Source organism: Lissotriton helveticus, chromosome 9, assembly GCF_964261635.1.
Source record: "Lissotriton helveticus chromosome 9, aLisHel1.1, whole genome shotgun sequence".
Classification (NCBI taxonomy): Eukaryota; Metazoa; Chordata; class Amphibia; order Caudata; family Salamandridae; genus Lissotriton; species Lissotriton helveticus.
In genome coordinates, this window is record NC_136070.1 from 410228187 (window position 1) to 410254230 (window position 26044).

Genomic DNA, 26044 nt, shown 5'->3' on the forward strand with positions numbered 1-26044 from the left:
TTGCAAGGAGGTTATCTACTGCTTGTACACATTGCAGTAGTTCTTGGTCCCAAGTTTCATCCATAAATTCAATCTCATTTGGATCAATGATTTCTGTGTTGGACTCTGGAAGGACAATTTCAAATGAAATGTTTTGTTCACTTTCCATTTTCCCTGAAATTTGCATAAAAAAAATATATATTAGTAGAGGTAGGGCACTGTTGGGATTAATTTTAGATAGGCAGTTTTTAACAGAGAATTTATCTTTGGGCAGTGTATAGTATCAGAGTGGAAGTAGGAATATAAAAAAGTGTATCTAAATTTATAAGTACTACAGAGGGATAGTATATAACTAACAGAAAAAGTTTGCCATATTAACTTAAAGTGCACAATATACTTCAGTTTTAAAAATAACAACTTACCTTTAAAAAGAAGTTGAAGTTATTAATGAAAATCCTATTGAAATGTACACCAGGAAGTAGTAGTCAAAATGGCTGTGTTTCCTTCTCTTCCTTTATATATATTCGGGTACATAACCAATCAAATGTCAGTTAAAAAAAGTAGAAAATGAAAGTAACATTTTAATTGGTTGTCAATTCCAACACTTCAGATGTGTTTTGTGAAGTAATTTACCTCACGGTATTTAGAGAGGTCTACAGGCTAAATGGCTAAATGGAATTCCAATCAAATTTGTGAAAATGGTAGGGATTGGTATGTAGTATGAGCTAATCTATATTTGGTGAAATTGTCTCAAGTGGCTTTTGTGTGAACTACTTTCCCACCTTTTTTGATGGTGCGCTTCCCAGGAAGCGACCCGGTACGCGAACCGTTGAGCACCCCGGTTCGCGGACCTTAAGCGTTCCGGGAGTCCACCATTTTGTGTTTCGGTCGAATTAAGATACAAGATGGAGGGCAATTAATGTTCGGAATGGGTAGAAGGGGGCACGGTAGAGTTATCTTGACCCCCTAGGTTTTCTGAGGGTGGCTGAGGAGGTTTATATGTGCGAAAAATTTTTTTTTTTTTTTAAATTTCGCGAGGTTAGCTCCCGGTACGCGTACCGGGTAGCGCCCCAGGGAGTGTACTTTGTTGAAAATTAGTGAAAAAAGTTAGAGTAAAATAATAATTGTGAGTGATTAGATGTAGGGTAGCTCTGAGAAGAGCTTTTGGGTTTATGGTACATTTAGGTACTTATAAGTAGGTACCAATGCACATTCTTAAATTCAGAGTGAAAACTCTGTTGCCCTCATCTGAGAGGTGCGCAAAAGGAACGTTTACCGGTTCGCGTACCGGGTCGCGCCTCCGGATTGAGCTAACGGGAAGCTAACCGGTACGCGTACTGGGAGCGAAACAAAAAAAAATTTTTTTTTTAAATTGTATTAAAAACATGTAAAAAATATTTTTCTTTTTAAAGAATAATACATTGTAAAGGTTTTGATATTAGCTATTAAAAAACCAATGAAATTCACTGAAAAAACCATAGGTTATAGACCATATATAGTTAGGAATTAGCATTTACAAAACCTTAAAAATTCACTGAAAAAACCATAGGTTATAGACCATATATAGTTAGGGAATAGCATTTAAAAAACCTTATTTTACTCACACAAAACCATTGAAATTCCATATATAGTTAGTTGTACTAACTATATATCACGCACCCGCAATCCACTGCTGATGATGTCACATATTACATCATTCATGACATGGTCAGTGACATCACTGATGACATCACTGATGACATCTCAAATGACATCACTGATGACATCACTGATGACATCTCAAATGACATCACTGATGACATCACTGATGACATCTCAAATGACATTACTGATGACATCACTGATAAAATCATTCATGTGATAATACGATGAACGCTGTGATGCGTAATCAAGAGAGAGAGGTAGGACCAGGTAGCTAGTCCATGTCCCCGGTTAATATATGGTTTTAATCAAAAAGAGACTAGCTCAAATTATTTTAAGGGGGGGGGGGAAAGACTCTGGTATGTTTTGTCACGGAGTGTGAACACCTGGCAAGTGTGTTCATAAAGCCCTCACCCACCAACCTAGTTGGTGGCATGCTTCATCATCGGGCCCACCCAGTGGCACCTAGCGTGCCCCGGGTGTGCTTCAACGCCTGACTACAGCGGAGCTGGTATGTTGCTGAGTGTGCGGTGAAGATAGCTAAGGAAGTGATGTTAATTTTTATTTAGGTCCTGAAGAAAGCCAGTCTAGTCATAAGGCACTGGCTGAAACATGTTGACCCACTGGATGTGAGAGGTCGTAACTCGCCCCTTACATCCCCCTGCCTTATTTTTAACCGCTGACGGAGGCCCAGGTATTAAAGTCTAATTTTACCCTCGGGTACTGGGACCACCGTTCAGCCGTTTTAACATCACTTCCTTAGCTATCTTGACCGCACACTCAGCAACATACCAGCTCCGCTGTAGTCAGGCGTTGAAGCACACCCGGGGCACGCTAGGTGCCACTGGGTGGGCCCGATGATGAAGCATGCCACCAACTAGGTTGGTGGGTGAGGGCTTTATGAACACACTTGCCAGGTGTTCACACTCCGTGACAAAACATACAAGAGTCTTTCCCCCCCCCCCTTAAAATAATTTGAGCTAGTCTCTTTTTGATTAAAACCATAATACGATGAACCTCTTCAGACTCTAATATAACCTTAGATACACTCAGTGTAAACACAGACTCACAGATTGTCACTCATCCATGAAGTTACACACACACCTAGACAGTCATGCAAACAATCAATCACACCTCCATTTCCTTAACTATACAGTTAAACACACCTTACTTATTCAAACATATACTAAAACATATTTACTCACTTATACAATCCTGGATACAAGTTCACAATGATCCATACAGCCACTCACACATTCACTGGCTCTTATGCACAGTTATTTATATATGTCAACTCTCACATGTACTATATTTTACATATGTACTTAATTTGACATGTAGCACTGAGATATCTATTCACTCACCAATACAGTCATGCACACAGTCAACCGCCCATACAGCTGTTTCCAACATGCACTTTTGAACCCATACATCTATGCACAGAGTCATACACTTCCCAGCCACCCATACACACACTCAGTCTCCCATACAAATGCTTGGGCAACCAATCAATAACCCATATAGTTACTCATATAGCTACTGATCAACACATGCAGCAGTTTACAGAACAACAGACATAATGATGCACAAATTAAGACAGTTTAGTCACTAACCCATGCACTCAGTGAGACACATTTAATCACTCACTCATACATTCAGTCATGCACCTACTAAATCCATCGTCCAGACACTTATACATCGACTCATTCATAAATATGTAAGACATATTTTAACTTTACAGAAAAATACAGTCACTGGATGTTGTCATCAGTGATGTCATCAGTGATGTCATTTGAGATGTCATCAGTGATGTCATCAGTGATGTCACTGACCATGTCATGAATGATGTAATATGTGACATCATCAGCAGTGGATTGCGGGTGCGTGATATATAGTTAGTACAACTAACTATATATGGAATTTCAATGGTTTTGTGTGAGTAAAATAAGGTTTTTTAAATGCTATTCCCTAACTATATATGGTCTATAACCTATGGTTTTTTCAGTGAATTTTTAAGGTTTTGTAAATGCTAATTCCTAACTATATATGGTCTATAACCTATGGTTTTTTCAGTGAATATATATATATATATATATATTTATTTTTATATAATTTTAAAATGTTAAAGTAGATTAAATATAATAGTTTATTAATTTTTTTAAAGCATATATAGAGTATAAATTATTGTTTGTTGTTTTTTATTATGTTTATTTGTAATAGTTTGTAGAAATGTATATTAAATGTAATTTTTTTGTTAATAATAATATTTAACATTTCTAATATATATTATTTTATTTTATATATATATATATATATATATATATATATATATATATATATATATATATATATATATATATATATATACTTTTTTTTTTATTGATCATTTTTACATCTATATTTTTTACATCAATATTGTTCATTAAATATTTTTGTACTTACCTGTGTTGGTATGGGAGTTGATATTTTTGTAGTCTATATTTCGATATTTGTAACAACAATATTTTTGACATCGATATTCTATCAGTGAACCTCTCTAGGATAGCTCTGTGAATGGGATTAGCATCACATGTTAGTACATTTAGTAGCATAGAGATGGAAAGCATCTTGAGATGGAAGTTGGGTCGCCTACCAATTGTATGCTAGTTAACTTTTTAAAAACTCATGCTTGACCTTCTGCAACCTATGAACAAGCTGTGATCCAGATGAAGAACATCTTATTGTCTTTTGCTTGTAGTCTGTTTGGTGCCTCTCAGGGGAATATCGAAACTGGTCCTACCTCTGACTTCGATATCTATTTCTACGAGTTTTGGTCAAGAGCTGAAGAAACAACTTTCCTGAAACAGCCCAATAGGTTTTTTTGGGCCAATCATCCTGGACACTCCTGTCTGGGTAGCAGTGTGCCTCTGACGAAACTGAAATCAAAGAGTTTGGAGTAGGTGTACGACCTGGAACAGCTATCCACCAGAACACATAATTCCAATTAAGTTGTGTGCTGTTGGCATATGGAACTTTGGAACAGCTCTGCATCTAATGTTAAGATGACAAGGATCTCAGTAGCCAGTCCTTAAAAAACTGTTTTAAACTTTATAACTCTCTAAGGTTCTCATTTATATGAGAAAACTTTATTTATGAGACATTCATCTAATTCGTGGGCAGGTGCTCCATATTTGCCGGCTCCAGATTTCTGGAGTGAAGGAAACACCTACTTCTATATAGTAGATGATGTTGACAGACCACTGTACCATGTAGTCATGTTCAAAGCTTTTCTTATTCTGGTATGATGCTCACCAGGCTCTCTTGCTGGGACAAGCTGACCATGGGAGTAATGACTGAAAATAGCTTGTATTTGTTTGTCTAGACCTTCTTGAGCTTGAGAAAAGAGACTGAAAGGTTCACTTAGGGCTTGGCAGAGCAGGAACCCCACTCTAAATTGGCATGGCTGTTGCTTCACCAAACGCGTCGTTGCCCCAACTCATTTAGAGTTGGGTGAACTGCTGGGTATTTAATGGTAAAGCCTCAGCCAGTTCTGCTCTCATAAACCTATGATCCAGCAGCTCAGCTACACTACGGCAACTTGCTAAATGTATTTGAAGGTCTGGTGTATTTGCAGTGCCTTCAGATGTTGCTCCAAGTGCAAAATTGCAATGAATGATGGTTTCAGGTGGAAAAAGGAGTCTATGGCACTCACGCACAAGCAAAGATACCTGCTTGTCAAAGTCATTGATATTCTCTTTTGCTGAAATAAATCCCCACTATGGGGGTGTTAAACCTGGCATTCTGGCGTGTTTTTTTTTTTTTTTTTTTTGCAGAGTTTTATATAGCGCGAACTAGAACCGAACTGAATCAGTTATCAGAGCGCTTTACATAGCACCAGTTATGTTACATGAGGACACACTTTCATTTTTTTTTAGGCACGGGGAGATTAAGTGATTTGCCCAGAATCACAGGGGGTTTTTGGCGTCGTTACCGAGACTCGAACCCAGATCCCCAGGTCCGAGGTCGAGCGCCTTAGCCGTTAGGCCAACCCCTCTCCCCCGACTTTTTGCTTCTGCCCCTCCTGCATTTCTGACTGTATACTGGACTTCATTTTTTGCTGGTTTTTGAACTATGTGCTAAAGTGCAAGTGCTCCCCGTGTAAATTATGATTGTGATTGGAAATTCATGAATGGCATTTTTGATTTACTGGTAAGACCCAAGTAAAGTGCACTGTGTGTGCCCAGGGCCTGTAATTCAAATGCCACTAGTAGGCCTGCAGCACAGATTGGGCCACCCACATGAGTAGCCCTACAAACCCTTCTCAGGCCTGCCATTGCGGTGTCTGTAAGTGCAGTTTTAACCTGCCTTGTCGACCTGGCAAGTGCGCCCACTTGCCAGGCCCAAAGCATCCCTTTTATTACATGTAACGCACCCCTTAGGTATGCCAAAGGTAGCCCCATGGGCAGGGTGCAGTGTGTTTGAAAAGTAGGACATTTACTGGTGTGTTTACATGTACTGAAATTGAAATACTGCTAATACGAGTGTCCACTATTGCAAGGACTATCTCTCCCTTAGGTTATCATTGGAGCTGCCTTGTAACACATTGCAAGTGTAACTTTCAATTGGGAAGTGATAGAGATTTGGAGTTTGGCTTCCCTGAACTCAGGATTTAAAAACACATCTTTCCGTGAAGGTGGTTTTCAAATTGTGTGTTTGAAAATGCCACTATTAGAAAGTGGGCATTTTCTTGCTTCACCATCCTGTACCTCTGCCTACCTGTAGAATCCATGTCTGGTTTAGACAGACAGTTGAACTGTTTGTGCATTCACTCTAGACAGTCACACAAAGGGAACTGAGATGTGCCCAGCATATCCTGATTGCCCATCACCAGGCTGATGGGCCTTCCTAATCTAGAGTGGTGGGAGGAGTTGTCACTGACAACTGAATAGGGTTGTGCCTGTCCTCACTCAAAGCTTTCTCCACCCCCATGTTGTGTGTCTGAAGCCAGGTCAGGGCAAGGGAGCATCTGTCCTGCAAAGACTATCCTTTGAAGTATGCCTACTTCAAACGTGGAAATGGGTATAAGTAGGGGACCTGTAACCCCACATTTTGAGAATACTTTTGCATGAAGAGAAAATGCTGCCAAGAGGAAACGCTGGAGAAACTGTTGGAGGGAAACTTCCACTCTGCTTGTTGCTGGCCCGCTGCTTTCTGCTTCTGTCTTGGGCAGTGGAAGGGCTGGACTTAACTTTCTTAGCCTGACTGTCAAGGTTCTACAAGGGCTTGTTTGTGCTTGCCTCCTGTTGGAAGTCTCAGGGCCATCAAAGACTTTATCTACAACTCCCCGTAACTCCTAGGCTGGGAGTTCTAACCTGCGAAGTGGTGCCAATCCCTGTTCTGTGCCCTTTAAGGAGGTTTTGCTGCTTCAAGTACTGAAAATGCATGCATCACCCTTCAGCGCCTATTTTTCCAACCACAGCAACGCAGTGCGGTTGAAAAGCCAATGCATCGCCGTGGTGTAGCCGAAGAATCAATGCAGTGCCTGTTGTGCGGCTGAGATCGCTGCAGCTTGAGCACTAGGCACTGTTTATCGGACATACCAGACTCCCGCTCTGACCCCAACATGGGCCTTGCTGTGTGTCTGAAGGAATTGACTAATCACCTGGCTTCGGCTGGGACAGCAGCACCTGTTTCAAAACCACTGCATCGACCTAGCACTCCTGGATTTTCTATGCGATGCCCCTGTGCACCAAGTCCTCAGCAACATCATCCCTCAGTAGGGAACTGAGGCTGTGTGTCCTAAATTCAACGCACTGCTTCCCCTCACAGTAAGGAATCAACCCAACACTTCTCCTGCTGTTCAGCAGAACTGACATTTCCATTCCCTCAGGATCAGGAATTGATGTATTGCTTGTGATTTCTGGCACTTCCCTCCTCTGTGGCTGTTTTTCATCTTGGATGTTGCTGCATCAAAGGTACCCAGTGCTAAAATCAATGCATCCATAGAGTTCTATGGACTTAACTTGCTAAACATGTAAAAAGTGATTATTCTGCTTATGTATGTTCAATGCTTGTTGTTTTGGTCTTGTTTGGTTTAGATAAAAAATGGTTATTTTTCTAAACTGGTGTGGTGTCAATTTGTAGTGTTTTAAGTGTATTACTGTTGGTTTTATGTGTAAAGTAAAACCTGAGATCTTCTGTCAAGCTTCCAAGGGGTTGAGCAGGGGTTATCTTGGGTGTGTAACTCCCTTACCCTGACTAGAATATTGAATCCTACTTCGGCAGGGTTCAAACCACTGCCAACTAGAGACCCCATTTCAAACAAGGGGCCTGCAAAAATACTGACTGGCAACCATTAAATGGTGACTAGCTCACGTCGCTGTTTTAAATAAAATGCTTGCACTTGTTCCTTTTGCTTTTGTTGCCCTAAGTGGGAAGGGTTTGCCCAGATGTGGGTCCCGTGCTCACTGCGCCACTGGATTCAAGGTAACCAGGCTGATGAGGGGTGATGCTCTGAAACTGGTCCCAAGATTCTTGTTTCCGGTCCAGGGAGGACCTGGCTTGGCTGTTCGGGCTGGTCTGGCCCATTGAGGAACAGGGTCAAGACTGATTTGCATATGGCTGGGTCCAAACTGGGGTGGTATGGTGAGCAAAAGAACGATGGATTAAACCCAGATCCTTGTGAATAGGAGTGAATGTTTGCATTGTTTAGCATTCCATCCATCATTTCCTCCTTTTCTTTTGTCGCCCTAAGTGGGAAGGGTATGCACAGACATGGGTCCTTTACTCACTGCGCCACCGGATTCAAGCTAGCCTGTCTGATGATGGGTGATGTCCCGAAACAGGTCCCAGAATGCTTGTTTCTGCTCCAGCGAGGACCTGGCTTGGCAGTTTGGGCTGGACTGTTCCCATGAGAAACAGGGTCAAGACAGATTTGCATGTGGCTGGGTCCAAACTGGGGTGGCATGGAGAGCAAAAGAACAATGGATTAAACCCAGATCCTTGTGACTGGGGTGAATGTTTGCATTGTTCAGCATTCCGTACATGATTTGTTCCTTTTGCTTTTGTTGCACTGAGCAGGTGTTAGCACTTTTTAGAAAATAATCCCTGTGATCATGTCAAGGATCTCTACTTATATGGGGTGGTCCTCCACAGGGTGAGAAGAACCATCAGTCTGATGAGCCTCTTGCCAAGGTCTCAATAGCCCTTTATGGTCAAACATGTAATCCTTCTGCAGGCCCTATTAATGTATGTTTGGCATCCTTGGAGTAATTTACCCCCTACCTCTTTTCCTTCAGACCTCCTGTTTTTGCTGAATTTGTTTTTCCTGGCCTTAGGACTCTGCACTCTTTACCACTGCTAACCACTGCTAAAGCTTGTGCTCCCTGTTCTATAAACATTTGCAACTTTACCCCTGCCTTAGCATATAGCCATTGTCCAAACTGGATTTGAAAAGGAACCAAACTATTGTCATTAAAAACTAGTATGTCATGATATCTAAAACATTGAGGAAAATGTCCATATTTCTCAAACTAGGCAGCACGCCTAATGTTTCTAATTGCACCGATACGTTTCATCTAGTTGCAAGGAATGTTAAATACCAGATTATGAAACTGTTCAATAGAAATTATATTGAAAAAATATGCTGCATCCAAAAACAGAGTGCTTTCAGGTTTGTTCGAAATAATACATTGTTTTAGATTTAGTTGCTTACTGCTGTCCAACTCCATATCCCGTGTCATAGAATACAAAGACAGTGTTTCAACAATGCTGATAACTTCCTTTTCTTTTTCTTATTTCTACCCAAGCTCTTCCTGTCAAAATGGAGGAACCTGTGTCGATGCCGATGGTTTTGCTGCCAAAGCTACATGTCAATGCCTACCAGGATTTGCCGGCAATTTTTGCGAAATCCACTCAGACAATTGTAAACCCAACCCTTGTAGGAATGGGGGGATTTGTGTTAACTCTGGACCTGGCTTTCGGTGCAATTGCCCTGCACATTTCACTGGTGAATTATGTAAAAGCCAGGTACTGTTCTGTGGCAGCAGTCCTTGTGAAAATGAGGGAACTTGCCACGAGCACCCAGTGAGAGGGTTTGTATGTACTTGTAAACCAGAGTTCACGGGGGATAAGTGCACAAAGATTAATAAAAATACAACCACGCACATCATGAATGTAGGTATTAAACATGTCCAAAGCCACAATTTGCAACCACATCCAAGGCCAGTTCACCACCAAGAGCATGAAGTGTTAAAGATAACCGTGAAGGAAACCATTCACCACACTCACCCCTTTCTCAATAAGAGCCAAGTGATATGTTTCATTGTGCTGGGCCTGCTGACATGCCTTGTGGTATTAGTGACAACGGGTATAGTATTTTTCTCCAAATGTGAAATGTGGATGGCAAATGCGAAGTACAGCCACCTGCTGCGCAAGAAGAAAGATTGCTATCTGAAATCCAGCAGTGGTGAGGATCTTTCTGTGAAGATAATTTTCCCGGAGAAGGTTAAACTCAGCAACCACAGCAAGAGTTACATAGCTATTTGAGTTTGTTTCGAAAAGCAGAAGAGAGCAAACTTTCTCCTGGGCAGTGTAAGACCCCAGCTACTGTATCATGCAGTTTGATAAATTATTTTTCATATACTTGTGCAAATGTTTTGGTGAACAACTGTACTGTATTTTACAGATGTTGGTAAACATATGTGTTGCTGTAATTTTCATCCACAAAAAGAGTACTTAGTACAAAGCATTTCCACATGCCAACAAAAACAGATATATTTTGTAAATGAAAAACACATTTGTGCCAGGGACTTACTTTGCTTTTCTTGAACCGTACATTATGTTTAAATAACTAACACAGTTGCATTTATAATAAAACACTTTAAGAAGTGATGTTATCTTCTTCAATATGTAGTTTACATTTATTTTATTTTTTGTTAGCATTTCTACTGTAAGATGGAAACTAAAAGATGACATCTTGAAATACAAGAATGGAAACAAAGCTGTACTTGTATAAGAAAGAAAAGAAAAGAAAAGAAAAAGAAAGAAAGAAAGAAAGTGCTGCAGGGAGTCTGTTTGGACACAGAACTGTGCCATGGAGAGGACAGGATGTCAGGATGCAGAGACTGAATCTCTCTACCACGTCAGTACCTGTAGAGCCAAATCCGATAAGCCTACAGTGCCTCATTTGCACTCCTTACCTTCCCAGAGTAGCAGGTGATTTTGACAAACCTAGAACATGAACGTCTAGTCCACAAGAGAACCGTGGAAACAGATCATCACCTTGCATTCAAACTCATGCATGTTCATAGCGAACAGAAGAAAGACACAAAGGAAGTTTACAATATGTTTATTGAACCTAGCATAGTCTATTTTGAAGCAGCTTTGCTGCTAATAGTAGACAGATAAATACAATGTCAACATTACAAACAGGCCGTAAACAATGTACAATTCAACCATGGCAACTAATATATCTATCTAAGCTTACCTAAGAAAGAAAGAAAGAAAGAAAGAAAGAAAGAAAGAAAGAAAGAAAGAAATAAAGGCTAATGTTATCAAATATAGTGGACAGGAAGAAAGTACTTGATTATACTGGGGTGAATAGAAAGTAGTTCAAGGAGATTAAGGTGTGGTCAACATGGGGTATATATTTACCTGTGATCAGGAAGGGTCCAGAGGGGTGAACAAAATGAAAATCAAATGGGGGGGGGGACAGTAAACCAAATTACTTAATAATCAAGCACCAGTTATCAGGTGGAAATCTTAAGAACAAACATGCTCAGGGATTAGGTCGAAATACATCACAATGCACCATCTAGAATAGGAGTTTGTGATCAAGAAAGGAGGGCAGTATCCAACAGTGTACTATGGGAGAGGGTAACAAACCAAAAAAAGCTAACTCCAAGGGAATTCAGGGGCGGTGGTAGGAGGCAGAGGAGGAGGGGTCTGCCAGTACCATCTATTAGGTCAAGTCATGCCAAAGGTAAGGGACACAAAGTGCAGGGTAGGTACAGTAGATAAAGAAAAGGCATAATAATTAACTATATTTGCGCAGGAAGAAAGTTCTAATTTTTCAAATCTTTTTGAGTCATCATTCAGTATATAAATCAAAGGTTTTGTCCCACCATTTCATCATCTCTTGCAAACAGTTTGAGTCTGTATGGAGTTTTGCAAGAGCCATGATGTTGGAAATCATCTCCTCCAATTTTAGTTAATTCTATGAAAGCTGGAGATATTGGATAGTATGTCTAAGAAGGCAGATATCTAGAAGGACATACCATAACAGTCCTGCATTGAACCCCATACTGGCAGTCAGTAGAATGATAGTGCTGGTCAGGTCTAAGGATTATGCATGGAGTATCAATCAGATTATAGGCATTTCCAGCAGTGCTAGTTAGGATGTGGCTCCCAGTGGCATTCTGTTGTATTTTGACAATAGCTTAAATTGAGCATTGCATCCCTGAATCCTTTTTAGAAGGGTTTGTGAAACATAGCATGCAGTTATTTTCTCTCTGTGTCAAAAATATTTTATAAAAAAAAATTATCAGATCATTCTTGCCAATTGCCTTAGCATATTTCAAAGATAAAATCAAACATATGTATCTCAATTACTAAACTTAAACTTCTAATAGATCAATAAATATGTTAGTTTAGTGGTAGTTTTCGAAAAAACCTTAGTTGTATTCAGTAACCTTTAGAAATATGTACTGAATGTCCGATGGTGTCGTGTCCACAGAGGTGTAAACGTCTAAAACATTTTTGGGAAGTTCTCTTTCAAGATCCTGAAGGGGAACCTCTGCTATCTCCTGGTGCGCCTCCAGAACGGTGGCTTCTATGTGACTATTGAGTAGACCTCCTGGAAACTGTGCATCAAGTTCATCCCTAAATCCAGAGCAGGTGCAGCTCCATGCTCATTCTGTACTTCTTTTAACTCCTCAGGTAAGACTGGCAAGGAGGGGGCATCATGCATGGTACAGTAAATACTCACTAACACTGTTCCCTAGGTGGTATAATCCTCCATAGTTGGTACCATTACAAGGGGAAGACACATGGTCAGGTGGACACACTATTGCTTAGGTGCACATTCTAATATTCTGCAGTACATGTGGTAGCTGCCCACCAAACCAGGCTTGTTACATGTTGAAATGTGGATTATTAGTAGGTATAAGTAGGTATCTACTACTAGTAATAAGGCCACAATCACAATATAAGGTCCAGTCAAGGGTTCAATAAATGATTCCCTTGCTCAGCCCTCAGTTGCTAGGTGAGAGCATTCAGGCTTAATTTAGGAGACAGGTGTTTAAAGCATTTAAAAACACCAATATATTAAATAAGTAAGACACAACACACAATAAAAATCCAACACCAATTCATAAAAACTAAGAAATATTTTATGATAAAAATCACATTCAATGTAGGGAACCGGAGACATGAATTTTTAAAGATTGAATACTTTATTGTGCCTGAAAACAGAAAGAGACAACTTGCAACATCTGGTCTTGCTAGACTGGGACAAAGTCACAGTTTCAGGCCAACCGCAATGTAGCGGGGGGCAGATACAATGAGCGGTAAGCCCTGGTCCCATTTTTTATGCCTGACTCAGTCACTTTTTGGGAGCTTTTTTTCTCAACATTGAGCGAGGCTCCTTTTTAGGCCTGGCTTCAAATAGGCAACTTGGCCCTGCGCAAATCCTCAGTGAAAACCTGGAAGTCTTGAGCTCCAGAGCTTTCAGTGGGACAAACCTGAAATCTGAGCTGGGTCGTTGTTCAAAATTAGCGGCTTGACTCTTTGCGATGGGTAGGTACATTTAATGGAGCTTTTTTTCAAAAAATTCTCCAAAGTTCTCCAAATGTCTCAAACATCTGCAGAAGGTCCTTTTGGGTTTTCAAATGGTCCTCAACACCAATCCAATGTACCAGAAGCTTTTAGTTGCTCATTGGGATATTAGGACAACATTTCACACAATGCACCTGGCCAAATCTTTAAAAGTCCAGTAGACGCCATCCAGTTTGGTTCTTCTTGGTGGAGAAGATGCAGGTAGAGCTCTCAGGGAATCCACTCCTTCAACTTTCCAAGCAAGGCAAAGTCATTTTGGGCTGAAGACCAAAGTGTGCAGTAGGTGCAGTCCTTTTGAGTGTGGTTCTCTATTGTGCAGTCCAAAGGTCCAGCAGGGCAGTCCTTCTTCTTCTGGTATTTTCAAGGCAGGGATCTAAGATGCTGGGTAGCTCTCCCATATGTATCCAGTGTTTGTGGATGACAAGTGGGGGGGGGGGGGCCCTGACCAATTGGGTACAGAGTGACACTCAGAAGCATGACAACTTCCTCCAATGTGTGGCATATTCTATTCCCAGAAAACACAATTCCTTTAAAATCCAAAATTGGAGAAAATCAGTCTTGGAGGTTAGGATTTGGCTAAGCCAACCTACTGGCATGGCTCAGTTTTCCTAACACTCTCCTTCCAGACCCTCTGCGAATTCAATTACTGCAGGAAGTAGGGGTGAGCCTGTGTACTGTCCTAACTGTCATTCCCTCTTTGAAGACTAGTTTGGCTACACAGCCCCCTTCCTACCTTTTGCTCTACAGCTTGCAGATCTCCTCTCACCAGATATCCTTTGTCTATATGCAGGCCACTTCACACCCCATCAGAGTCACACCACATCAGAGCAGTTTGGCTCAGCCTGCCATAGGGTGACAAACCAGGAGAAGCTGCTGGAAGACTGGATTTTAGTGGATGTATGACGTTACAACGCATACTTTTACCACGCCTACCATTACCACGCAATTTTTACAACGCAGGATCCATTTCAACGAAGTACCATTACCACGCATGTATTTACAACGCATATACCTTTACAACGCATACAATTACAACGTAAGTATTTGTAAGTATATAATATTTTTTTAAATGTAATTTAATTAAAATTAATATAATGTAATTTAATTTAATTTAATTAATTTAATTTAATTTAATTTAATTTAATTTAATTTAATTTAATTAATTTAATTTATTTTAATTTAATTTAATCAATTTAATTTAATGTTTTTAAATTTAATTATATTTAATTTTTACCCTGTACCCTTTACCCAAAAACCCAAAACTGACCCTGAACCCTAAAAATACCGCTTTACCCAAAAACTCAAAACTGACCCTAAACCCTAAAAATACCCCTTTACCCAAAAACCCAAAACTGACCATGAACCCTAAAAATACCCCTTTACCCAAAAACCCAAAACTGACCCTGAACCCTAAAAATATCCCTTTGCCCAAAAACCCAAAACTGACCCTGAACCCTAAAAATACACCTTTATCCAAAAACCCCAAACTGACCCTGAACCCTAAAAATATCCTTTACCCAAAAACTGAAAACTGACCCTGAACCCTAAAAATACCCCTTTACCCAAAAACTGAAAACTGACCCTAAACCCTAAAAATACCCCTTTACCCAAACACTGAAAACTGACCCTAAACCCTAAAAATACTCCTTTACCCAAAAACTGAAAACTGATTCTAAACCCTAAAAATACCCCTTTACCCAAAAACTGAAAACTGACCATAAACCCTAAAAATACCCCTTTACCCAAAAACTGAAAACTGACCCTTAACCCTAAAAATACTCCTTTACCCAAAAACTGAAAACTGACCCTGAACCCTAAAAATACCCCTTTACCCAAAAACCCAAAACTGACCCTGAACCCTAAAAATACCCCTTTACCCAAAAACCCAAAACTGACCCTGAACCCTAAAAATACCCCTTTGCCCAAAAACCCCAAACTGACCCTGAACCCTAAAAATACCCCTTTACCCAAAAACCCAAACTTATAATATTTTTGATAAAATGATATACTTACCAATACTTACTTTGTAATGGTATGCGTTGTAAAGGTACCTGCATTGTAAATACATGCGTTGTAATGGTATGCGTTGTAATGGATCCTGCGTTGTAAAAATTGCGTGGTAATGGTAGGTCGTTTAAAAGTTGCGTGGTAAAGGTTGTATACCGATTTTAGTTCATCAGAAAAGAAAGTACTATATCTTTTTTTCTGTGATTGTTATAATAGATCTAACCTTAACAACTTTCTGGATTTATTCTAACTACCATTTTGATACTTTGAAGTCAATTTTTTGCTGTATCCATCAATATGTATACTTTATTAAAGTATTCCCATGTTAGCCTACGGAGTCCATGAGCTACAATGGGGAAACACACAATTTACAGAATTTCCCTCACCAGGTCATATAAAATATCTTTTTAATGTACTTGCTTATAGTTACAAGGCACCCTGTCCCTGGGGCACCTAGGGGTGGCATATGTATGAATTCCAAGGTCCAATTTCCATATAATTTACTTTTCAAAGCAGCCTGCAATGCAGGATTGCCTTTTAAATGACAGCAGGCAACACAATAGTGCACACATAAGTGCATTAAATCTGCTGGGCCTCTAAACCTCCTTGCCATACCATATACTAGGGACTTACAGGTGGGTTGTTAGTACCAATTTTAATAATACCTAATTACCATGTACGTTTAATCGGATCACTGGTTAGCAGAGCCCAGGGCACAATCAGAGTCAGAAAACCAGCATCTAGTAGTCAAAATGGGAGCAAAAGGGGGCCCTTCAAAAAGTCCTGGTTTCTTACCGTTCATGTTAGGGTACATTACTAGCTGGTAATGCAGTATTTTAGTAAGTCTGAAAATTACCACTATTGTGTCTACAGCATCAAATTCCACACATACGTACAATATTTCAAAAGGATATGCTGCAGGTGCATTTATGACAAGTGGTCCCTCACCCCCTGTTTAGGGACCCACCTTGCAAGGATATGTTGTGTAACGATGCCCTGTAACTTTGACCATTGAAATAGGAGCATGCAAAACTTTCAACAAACTGATTTTAAAAGATGAGATTCAAATAATTGAATGGAAATGGGGAATATCCTTTTATAAGTGAAGCACCTGACAAACATACAGCAAATGATAAGTGCCTAACTGAGTTGAATGATTACATTATTACAATAGACAACTTCATTATCTGTAAGACTTGGGGGAGTAGTTGCAAGGTCATTGTGCCACCTGAACGTCACATCTAATGTCGTTCCAGTGACGCAATGCCCTGCTCCATATTTACAAAGTGGTGTTAAGCTACTTTTTGTGGTCTAACGCCACATTGTAAATATGTCACCCTTTCACGCAAGTATCTGCGTGAAAGGGGCATGCAAAATCAACACCAGTGGCTTTTTGATGCTTCCCCAGATTTACAAAGCGATACAAAAGGGGATGACACTCACCCCCAGTCAATTGATCTGGGTTTAATCCATCACCAAACCGGTCCCAGGATGCTTGTTTCCGGTCCAGGGAAGACATGACTTGGCATTTCGGGCTGGACTGTTCCCACGAGGCACAGGGTCAGACTGATTTGCATATAGCCATGTCTGAACTGGGGTGGCTGAGTGAACTAAAGAATGATGATGGATTAAACCCAGATCAGTTGACTGGGGGTGAGTGTTTGATTTGTTCAAACGCTCCGCCCATCATCCCCTTTTGTATCGCTTTGTTCGCCCTAAGTGTGGCAGGGTATGCTCAGACGTGAGTCCCTTGTTCACTTGGCCACTGGATTCAAGATAGCCTGGCTGATGACGATTATGAATCCGAAACCGGTCCCAGGATACTTGTTTCCGGTCCAGGGAAGACATGACTTGGCAGTTCGGGCTGGACTGTTCCCACGAGGCACAGGGTCAGACTGATTTGCATATAGCCATGTCTGAACTGGGGTGGCTGAGTGAACTAAAGAATGGTGATGGATTAAACCCAGATCAGTTGACTGGGGGTGAGTGTTTGATTTGTTCAAACGCTCCGTCCATCATCCCCTTTTGTATCCCCAGATTTACAAGGATGTGCAAATCTGAGGCAGCACCAAAAACTAACGACATGCAAGAGCAGGCATTAGAATGGCAAAACGAGGATATATGCTTTAATTTCTCCTTGTTTTTCTATTGCATTCTGCAGCACACATAGAAAGAGCAAAACACCACTAATGTTTGTTTAAGTGCAGGAAGGTGTCCCTCTTTGATCATAAAATATCATGAAATAATGAGGATTTGTTACTTCTGTGTGTGCTGCATTCTTCAGCACACATAGAAGTAACAAATAGCCTTTATGGATTTTTTATATGCAGGAACGGTCAACTTCCTACACATAAACAATCATTACCTGCAACACAGACTGCCTTGCACTATAGTGTAAGGGTGTCTGCGTTGGCAATAGGCAGCTAATGTGAGCACCAGCGCTAGGGAAAACACAGGTGGGCATTATATTGTAGTGAATATGGTGCATCCCTGCGTTTTGGAAACGTTGGAGCGCGGCGTTGCCAAATTTTGTGCAGCTCTGCACTTCAACCTTTTGTTATAAATATTCCCCTTGGTCTTTTGAGAGATACATTCAAAATTACTCAAAGATCTTCAAAATTCATGCCCTGTGGCTGAGCACCAAAGGATACATTTTCTAGATTTTCCTAAAAACAGAAGAGTTAGTTTTCGAAATCCCCATGGAACCAAGTCATGAAAACCACTTTTACTGCAACCGCTCCACAACATGCCACAGAACAATATTTGAGCGAGATGTGTTTCAGTTACTCATCAATCCCATGAGACATTGCAATGATAGTTAGTGAAACCTCAAAAACACTTTCAGTAAAGAATTACACCTCAAGAACACTAGAACATTAGGGATACATTTTATAGATTTATTTTAAAATCAAAATCCTAGTGTAGTGACAATTATATAAATTATGAACAAAATCAAGGCAAATTAAATGGCAGCAGCAATATTTTCTTAAAGCTTGACGATGATGAACCACTGCAACTGTTAGCTGTTATAGACTTACAGCAACCTACCCTCACTTTGCTACATCTAAGTGCTGATCCAAATTTAGCACAGCAGAAAAAAAACGTTTTTAGAGTTTCAGAGATGGTACACACCTACTTACGTATTTGTAAATAATGTCCTTATATTCAATACAATCGCAAGGTCTGCTGTTTTTGCTATGATGCCAGCTGACCTGATAAGTCAATGGTGAATGATGAGTGCCTCGCATTCCAGTAGGCTTTCACTGGAACTAAAGATATGATTCTGTATGGCCTGTTCCAGGGTCACTTGATTTGAAGATTACCCTCCAACCTGCACTGTTTGTATCTGGCTTTTCAAAATGTCTTTTATTGCTATTAAAACAACTCGAATAAGCAATTAACTGAAAGTGCATTACACTTATTTCCAATCTGTGAGAATGTGTTCTTTTGAAAACAAACAATAAACGAGGCGCATGATTATCAATCTTCTGGAAACTCTTAGAAAACAATAACACTGAAAAATAAAGCAGTCAGCATTCAGATTAAATACTGATTTAGAAAATAGATTAAGTGACCATTCGGGCCACTATTTAAACCAATGAATGCATAATTATACCAAAGAATATATATTTGGATCAGTAAATGTTTACTAACAGAATAAAATGAGTATTTGAAAATGTGTATCACGTTTACTTGAGGCAAATAAACGTACTGAATGAATAAAGCATAAAAGAAGCCATGGTCATTCAAAATACAACATTGCATGCACATATCCTCCACTCATGAAATAGGATACGTGGGGCATATTAGCAAGGAATAGCGATATTTATCTCAAAATGCGCTTAGCACATTTTTTTTATCGCTGCCTATTGCTGGATATGTTAGTGGAGAAAACATGCTATTAGCAAAGTTTTTCGCCATTGTGCTAAAATATCCAGCGATTGCGGCAAAATGCGTGAATATCGCTGGACATCCAGCGATATTCACGCATTAACGCCAATGGGGACTTAACCTAATAATCCACCTCCCATTGGATAAACAGATAAGTCATGTTTTCAGCAGACGTTAGATTATAGCGTTAATCGCGCTTAGCGTGATTTTTTTATTGCTTTGCCTGCCTTGCTAATAGGCGATAGCTGTTTTAGCGACTGCTTTCAATCGCTAACAGTTTGGGTACACCCACTTTGCATTTCATTAGAGATAAATATCGCTGAAATGCAAAGCGGGCCCCAAATTGGTCGCTATCGCCTAAAAGCTGTCGCTAACTGCTGTTAGCGACAGCTTGCTGATAGGGCGATGAAAATATGTTAATGTTAATGTTATTTTGGAATTTATAAAGCGCAAACTATCGCTCCGAAAGGAGCATCCTGGCGCTATCGAAACGGGGAGGTCAACAGAAGTGAGATCTATATGGCAGCGAGTACATAAGCATCTGACAGATTGAAAAGCCAAGTTTTAAGTTGGTTGCGAAAAGGCGTTTCCTGATCAAGTAGCCTTAGCTCCTTTGGCATCCCATTCCATGCCTTAGATGCTAGGACACTGAGGGTTTTTCCCCCTTTGGTTTTGAGGTGGAAAGAGGGGATATTGGCTAAATTACAGCCTGTTGATCTCAGAAGTCTTGTGGGACAATAGTGGGAGTATCTTTTAATGAGATATTTGGGGCCGATGTTGTTTAAAGCTCTAAAAGAAGTCAACAACATTTTGAAGAGAATCCTTTTATGTAGGGGGAGCCAATGAAGTTTCCGAAGCGCCCCAGAGGCAGATGATTTCCTGGGAAGTTTCAGTACCAGACGAGCAGCTGCATGTTGGACGCTTTGTAGTTTTTTTAAGGTTGTTTTCTTTACTCCCGCCATAAGACCATTACAATAGTCGAGGCGGGAGAGTATAAGGGCCACCGCCACTGATTTTCTCACATCAATAGGGAGAAAGTCAAAGAATTTCTTCAATGACTTGATGACATTAAAACAACTACCGGCCAAACTCCTTACATGGTGGTCGAAAGATAATGACGCATCAAAAAGAATGCCCAAATTCCTGGCCATTTCTACTGAACTCGGAGGTGCAGCCGCTCCCTCTGGCCACCAGTCATTGGGATTAAAGTTAACATTTTTCCCAATGGGCAGTATTTCTGTTTTCTTGGAGTTACATTTTAAACAGTTATCATTCATCCATTGAAAAACGTCCACAAGACAGTTCCGAAAATTTTGTTCAGCCGAACCGGAGTCTTTATCCAGGGATACAATCAATTGTGTATCATCAGCTTATGATGTTACCATTATCCCATGGGATTCAATCAAATAAATGAGGGGCACCATATAAATGTTGAAGAGTAATGGGCTCAAAATGGAGCCCTGGGGGACTCCTGAGGTGACATTCTTCTCCTTTGAGTGGAAGGGTCCTGAGGCAATGGTCTGTGTTCTTTCTGATAGGAAAGATGTTATCCAATGTAGAGCCCCGTCTGTTATACCATTTAATTTCAGCCTATCAAGGAGGATTTAACGGGAGATGGTATTGAACGCCGCCGATAGATCAAGAAGAATCAAGACGGCGTTCTTCCCTTCATCCTGTACATTTCTGATGGTATCCGTTAATTCCATGCGGGCCGTCTCCGTGTAGTGTTTTGGACGGAAGCCAGATTGATGAGGGTGCAGAATATTATGTGACTCTACAAAATTAGAAAGCTCTCTATGAACCATATGTTCGGTAATTTTACCAAGGACTGGAAGCAAGGAAATGGGGCGGAGATTAGAGAGGTCTGAAGGGTTTTTATTTTGCTTTTTTATTAAGGGTCTAACTATAGCCTTTTTCCAGTCCCGAGGAACAACCCCGGAGCTGAGTGATTCATTCACTATTTGGTTAATTATAGGATTAACCACCTCAACTATTTGATGAAGGATGAAAGGAGGGCAGGCATCAGACGGTGATCCCGATTTACAGGACATAATGGCCTTGCGCGTTTGTGCAAAGGTTACGGGCTTAAACATCGCAAAAGTATGCGGCTATGAAGGCACGAGGTCACTAGTACTCACTCTACTGGGACACACAGTGGGTACAAAACCCTCCTGTAGTCGTTTTATTTTGGTGTCAAAATAGTCGGCAATCTGGTCACAAAGATTTTGTGAAGGAGGAATTTCTTGTTTCACGACTGCCGGGTGGGTAAAAGATTTTACTATATCAAAAACGGTTTTCTGTTTTTGCTGTGCTTCCTGAATATCACCGCTTTAGCTGCAAAAAGTGCCGCTAAAGCAGCGATATGGCCCTTGCTAATATGACCCTATATTCGGACTGCAAACCTCTGTACTGTGCTCTGTGTAACTTTACTTGTACCCCGATTATAAATGCCTTGGAGTATGGTGCACCTGATGAAATCGAACATCACAGGATCTGAATTCATTGTGTACTATAGACAACTCTAATTATAATTTTGCCCCAAAAATAGGGCATAATAAGCAGCTTTTGGTGCTTGTCACAACAAAATCCATATATTACGGTATTTATTGGCCCTCTTGTCTCTTTCTAAATTCAAGCAGGTTTAACATGCTGAAATTAAACTATGGAAATTCGTGGAGTTGCAGTGCTAGGTGCAAAATCCCTAATTCCGATATGTTCTGTATCTGGAGCTACAGAGCATAATGGAGTTAACAAGGCCAAGCATAATCAGGGCCACAGTCACTGAAACCCACTTACTGTAAACATTTAAATGAAAGTTAAGGGTACAATATTGTAGACCACAACCAGAGCCGGACTGGGAACCAAAACCGGCCCTGGCAAAGTGTTCGGCCGGCCCCCCGGAGTGGATGTTGGGGGTGTGACGAGCTCTTTGCCGGGGCCAGTTTTCGGCCGATTTTGTTACTGGGCCGAATTTGCAGCTATGCTGCAAAAACAGCCCTGTAACAAAAACGGCCCCCAGGGGCCCAAAACCAGCCCCGTCCCTAGCGGTGCACCGGGGGATTTGCCCAGTGCCCGCAACAGCCAGTCCGGCCCTGAACACAACGCATTTAAATATCACATATATATTGAAATGCTTCTAATTCTGAATGACTAACATTATTCTCCAATACATGACATAGCTCTACACATCTTTCAGGAAGAATGATGGTACTTTTGAAGAAAGGGCTAAAAATTTTAAAAGCAACCTAACTGACACTTGTCTTTACTTTTAAGACTTTTATTTATTGGTATTGGAGTACAGAGCACAGTGTCATTTTAACTTTGATAGAAATTTGTATTTTTGAATCAACAAATATATAATTTATACTCTAGAATGTTCTGAAGACTATAAACATTCTGTAGTGTTAACCATTGTATCAATACCAGACAGATGAAAGGCTGAGATACTCATCCTGGAAATCAAATTCATGTTAAAAGGGCTTTAGATCCCCGCAGAAGTCATGCATGCCTATTTCTATTCAGTACTATATGCATGTGCATATTTTATGTGTGTCTTCCAATAGCATTTATAAAGCACTTCCTACCCTTTATTTCAGGATGCTATCTTAAGGTTTCCATTTATGTAGTGCCACTGCTTTTTGTGAGTGGTTTCACATTACTGGGAAAATAAAACAAACTGCTTCAAATAATATTGTGTTCATGTCCTTCCTAGTTCTACTTTCATAAGCTTTTCCTTTACAAGGTAACATCCTTGAGGCATGTAACTCAATCAAAATTGCCTTGTTATGGAGGCACATTACCAGACAATAGTTGCACTCCTCCTGTGTGTTTGTAAAACTTTACAGTGTCTGACTGCAGGCAGCATTAGCAACCCCAGGCCATCCAGCCCAGCCCACAGTAGAACGACAGGGAGAGAGGTGGGTAGGTTACAGCTTTTCAGCCCAGTGGGCGTTGAGTGCCTGTACATCCCGCATACACAAAAACCAACATGATATATGCTGCTTGTAGGAAAATGCCTCTTTTGACATGATTAGCCACCACGTTTTGCCTGATACATGATGTGATTTCAAATGGAAGTGCACTGTGTCCCTGCTAACAAGGCTCCCAGTGCCAGATCTATTTTCTAAAACTTTACTATGATTGGCATAACGTCAGCAACTCCTGTAAGTCACACTCAGCCAGCAGCACCCCTAAGATGCAAAAGGCAATGTGGATACAACTTTTCCAATTCCTCTATCTTGTGGTGGTAGGAAATCAACCTAGCAGAGTCAGGGTAGTGCCCCTTCCCACCCTTAAGATAGGTAGCCCGTTGGCTACTATCTGTCACTCCCTTTAATGTCCCTAAATGTAGTATTTAGGTGGCATTCACGAATCCTGAACTTAGATTCAACACAACTAAGACTAGCATTGGACAAAGAAGAGCTGCTGACCCGAGAATCGAAGACACAATGCAGATAATTGGTGCCAAATCAGGCTGGCTCCTTCCAGGACTCAACAATAGTGGCGTGCGGTCTCATCCTACCATTGTGAGGCCTCCAGGAACCCCAGAGCATCTCCAGCCTTCGAACAATTGCACACCTCTCTTGGAGTACAGGAAATACCCATCTGAAGCCAGCAGGCACTGAACCACAAAGTCTAGTTTACCGATCTGCTGCTCCCCAGGGACAACTATGCAGCAACCAAGCAAGAAGATGTACATCAGCTCCAGAGGGTCAGGTGTATCCCCCACTAAGTGAGAAGACACCAGGACCTACCGGAGCCATGCCATACCCAATCTACCAGACCCCCTATATTGAAGATCGAGAAGAAAGAGTAAAATCCAGACTCCAAACCCCAGAGACCCACTCTGTGAGTAGCTTAGATGTCTCGGAATCATCCCTGCAACATGCCTGCCTCAAACCGAGAAGACCAACTTGATGCACAACACTTGGCTGCCCTATCTGCTCTGCACCTAGCCTGGGCAGTGAAGAACCAGCTGTGCTCCAGTGGTGCTGAGGCCCTTGTAACCTGCTCCAACGAGTAGGACCCTCAACCTTACCTTTATTTCCCTTTGTGTATTGTCTTTTCAGGTGTTACCCTTCTGCATAGTGCACTGCCTACCAATTACCTCAGCACCCTGCTCCCCAATGAATATAGGACACTCCTGATCTACTGTTGCTGGAATGGACTTTGGACTTACCTTGCTACTTACCTAAATACAGAATACGAACCACGAGAACCCACTGTGTGATTTCATATGCATTTTCCTATTTTCTCCCATTAACTCCTATTGTGCGTAATTATGCACATCAGGGATTTTTTGTGAACTCTAAAAGATCATATCTTAAAAAGTACTTACCTTAGAACACGGTTCTGGGTCTGAAAAATTATATAAAAATCAATGTTAATTTTATAAATTGGTCTCGGATTTATTCTTGAGTGTATGTCTCATTTATTGCGTCTTTGAGTACAACACATGCTTAGTACTACTTTCTGATAAGCCTAACTGTTCACCCATACTACTACAAAAATAGCATTAGTACTGTCCACTTTTGCCTCTGTATACCAGTAAGGGGTCCAGTGGATTTTCTGCACAGTGTACTTCAGTTTAGTACACCATATAGACAGCCAGCCTCTTACACCACTCTTATTGTGGCGCGACGCTTACATGCTCAGAACTTCATTGGATAACACCTGCTCCAGACATATACCTTTTTAAAGGTTGCTCCAACAAAACTGGTGCTGGTCCATGGGTGGGCAAAGAGTGTGGTGCTCACATGCACCAATTTACAATAAATCGAATTTCAAAGCGCGCACTGCATCGCAAAATGCGATGCAGTGCACGCTACGAAATTCGTTTTATTAATTAAATTGTGTACTTACCTGCAATTATCCATATGACCGTTTTTAGCTCCCTTCACCCTGCCCCTCCCCCTCCCCGCCTCCCTACCCCACCGTAACTCCCTCCACGGGCCGCGGCTGATGCACAGAACTGATCTGGAAGAACATGGTTTCTGATTCTTAAAGCCTTTGGTGAGATATACCCTATTTTGCATAGCAAATGTTTTGGGAAGGCTACTAGAATTCTTATAATATGGTGTACCTCCTTGAAGGTCATATGATACATTTACAATAGGTAAGTGCTGGTTAACTGTGTCACTGGCCTTAGAGTATTGGATGAATATCTAACTCCTGTTTAGCCAGGTATGTCCTGAATTCTGGGAAGCTTTAACATTACTGTAGCACTTACAAAAACTCTAAAACGAATGCACTTTAAGCACTACTCTCTTTCGTCAATCAGAAAGCTGGTGCATAGAGAACTTTATGTTGATACAAGGTGAACATTTGAAGAGTCACAAGTGGATGGACTACAACTGTACTGAGCTGAACATAATTCTCTTGCATGCAGAGGTTGTTTGTTAAAAAGCGCATGACAGCCCACAAATAATTAACCATTAACCACATAAATATTAAGCCCGGGAAGATAGTTGACATTTCATTACATCAATATGAAATTCCAGTTGTAATCAGACGTAAGTGGTGCGCATAACCCAAGCCACCACAATACAACCCCTTCTTCAATATACAGAATCAAGAAAACCAAAGAAACTAATTAAAATGACTTTAACTGGAGACACGAGGAAGAATGCCATGCGGAAAAAAACATTACTGCACATCAGTGAGAACAAAAAGGCACACCTAATATAAACAGAACTACAAAACAGTAAAACTG

General features: G+C 40.8%; 1 protein-coding gene across 2 annotated transcripts in view; it reads left to right on the forward strand.

Annotated features, from left to right (window-relative positions):
* DLK1 (delta like non-canonical Notch ligand 1) overlaps positions 1-10506 on the forward strand; it is a 172184-nt gene extending 161678 nt beyond the window's left edge. For both annotated transcript variants that reach the window (XM_078660187.1, XM_078660188.1), the window contains one exon: positions 9408-10506. In XM_078660187.1, coding sequence (XP_078516313.1) covers positions 9408-10146 — 739 coding nt within the window. In that variant the 3' untranslated portion in view covers positions 10147-10506. The remainder of the gene's footprint in view (positions 1-9407) is intronic.
* The last annotated feature ends 15538 nt before the right edge of the window (positions 10507-26044 follow it).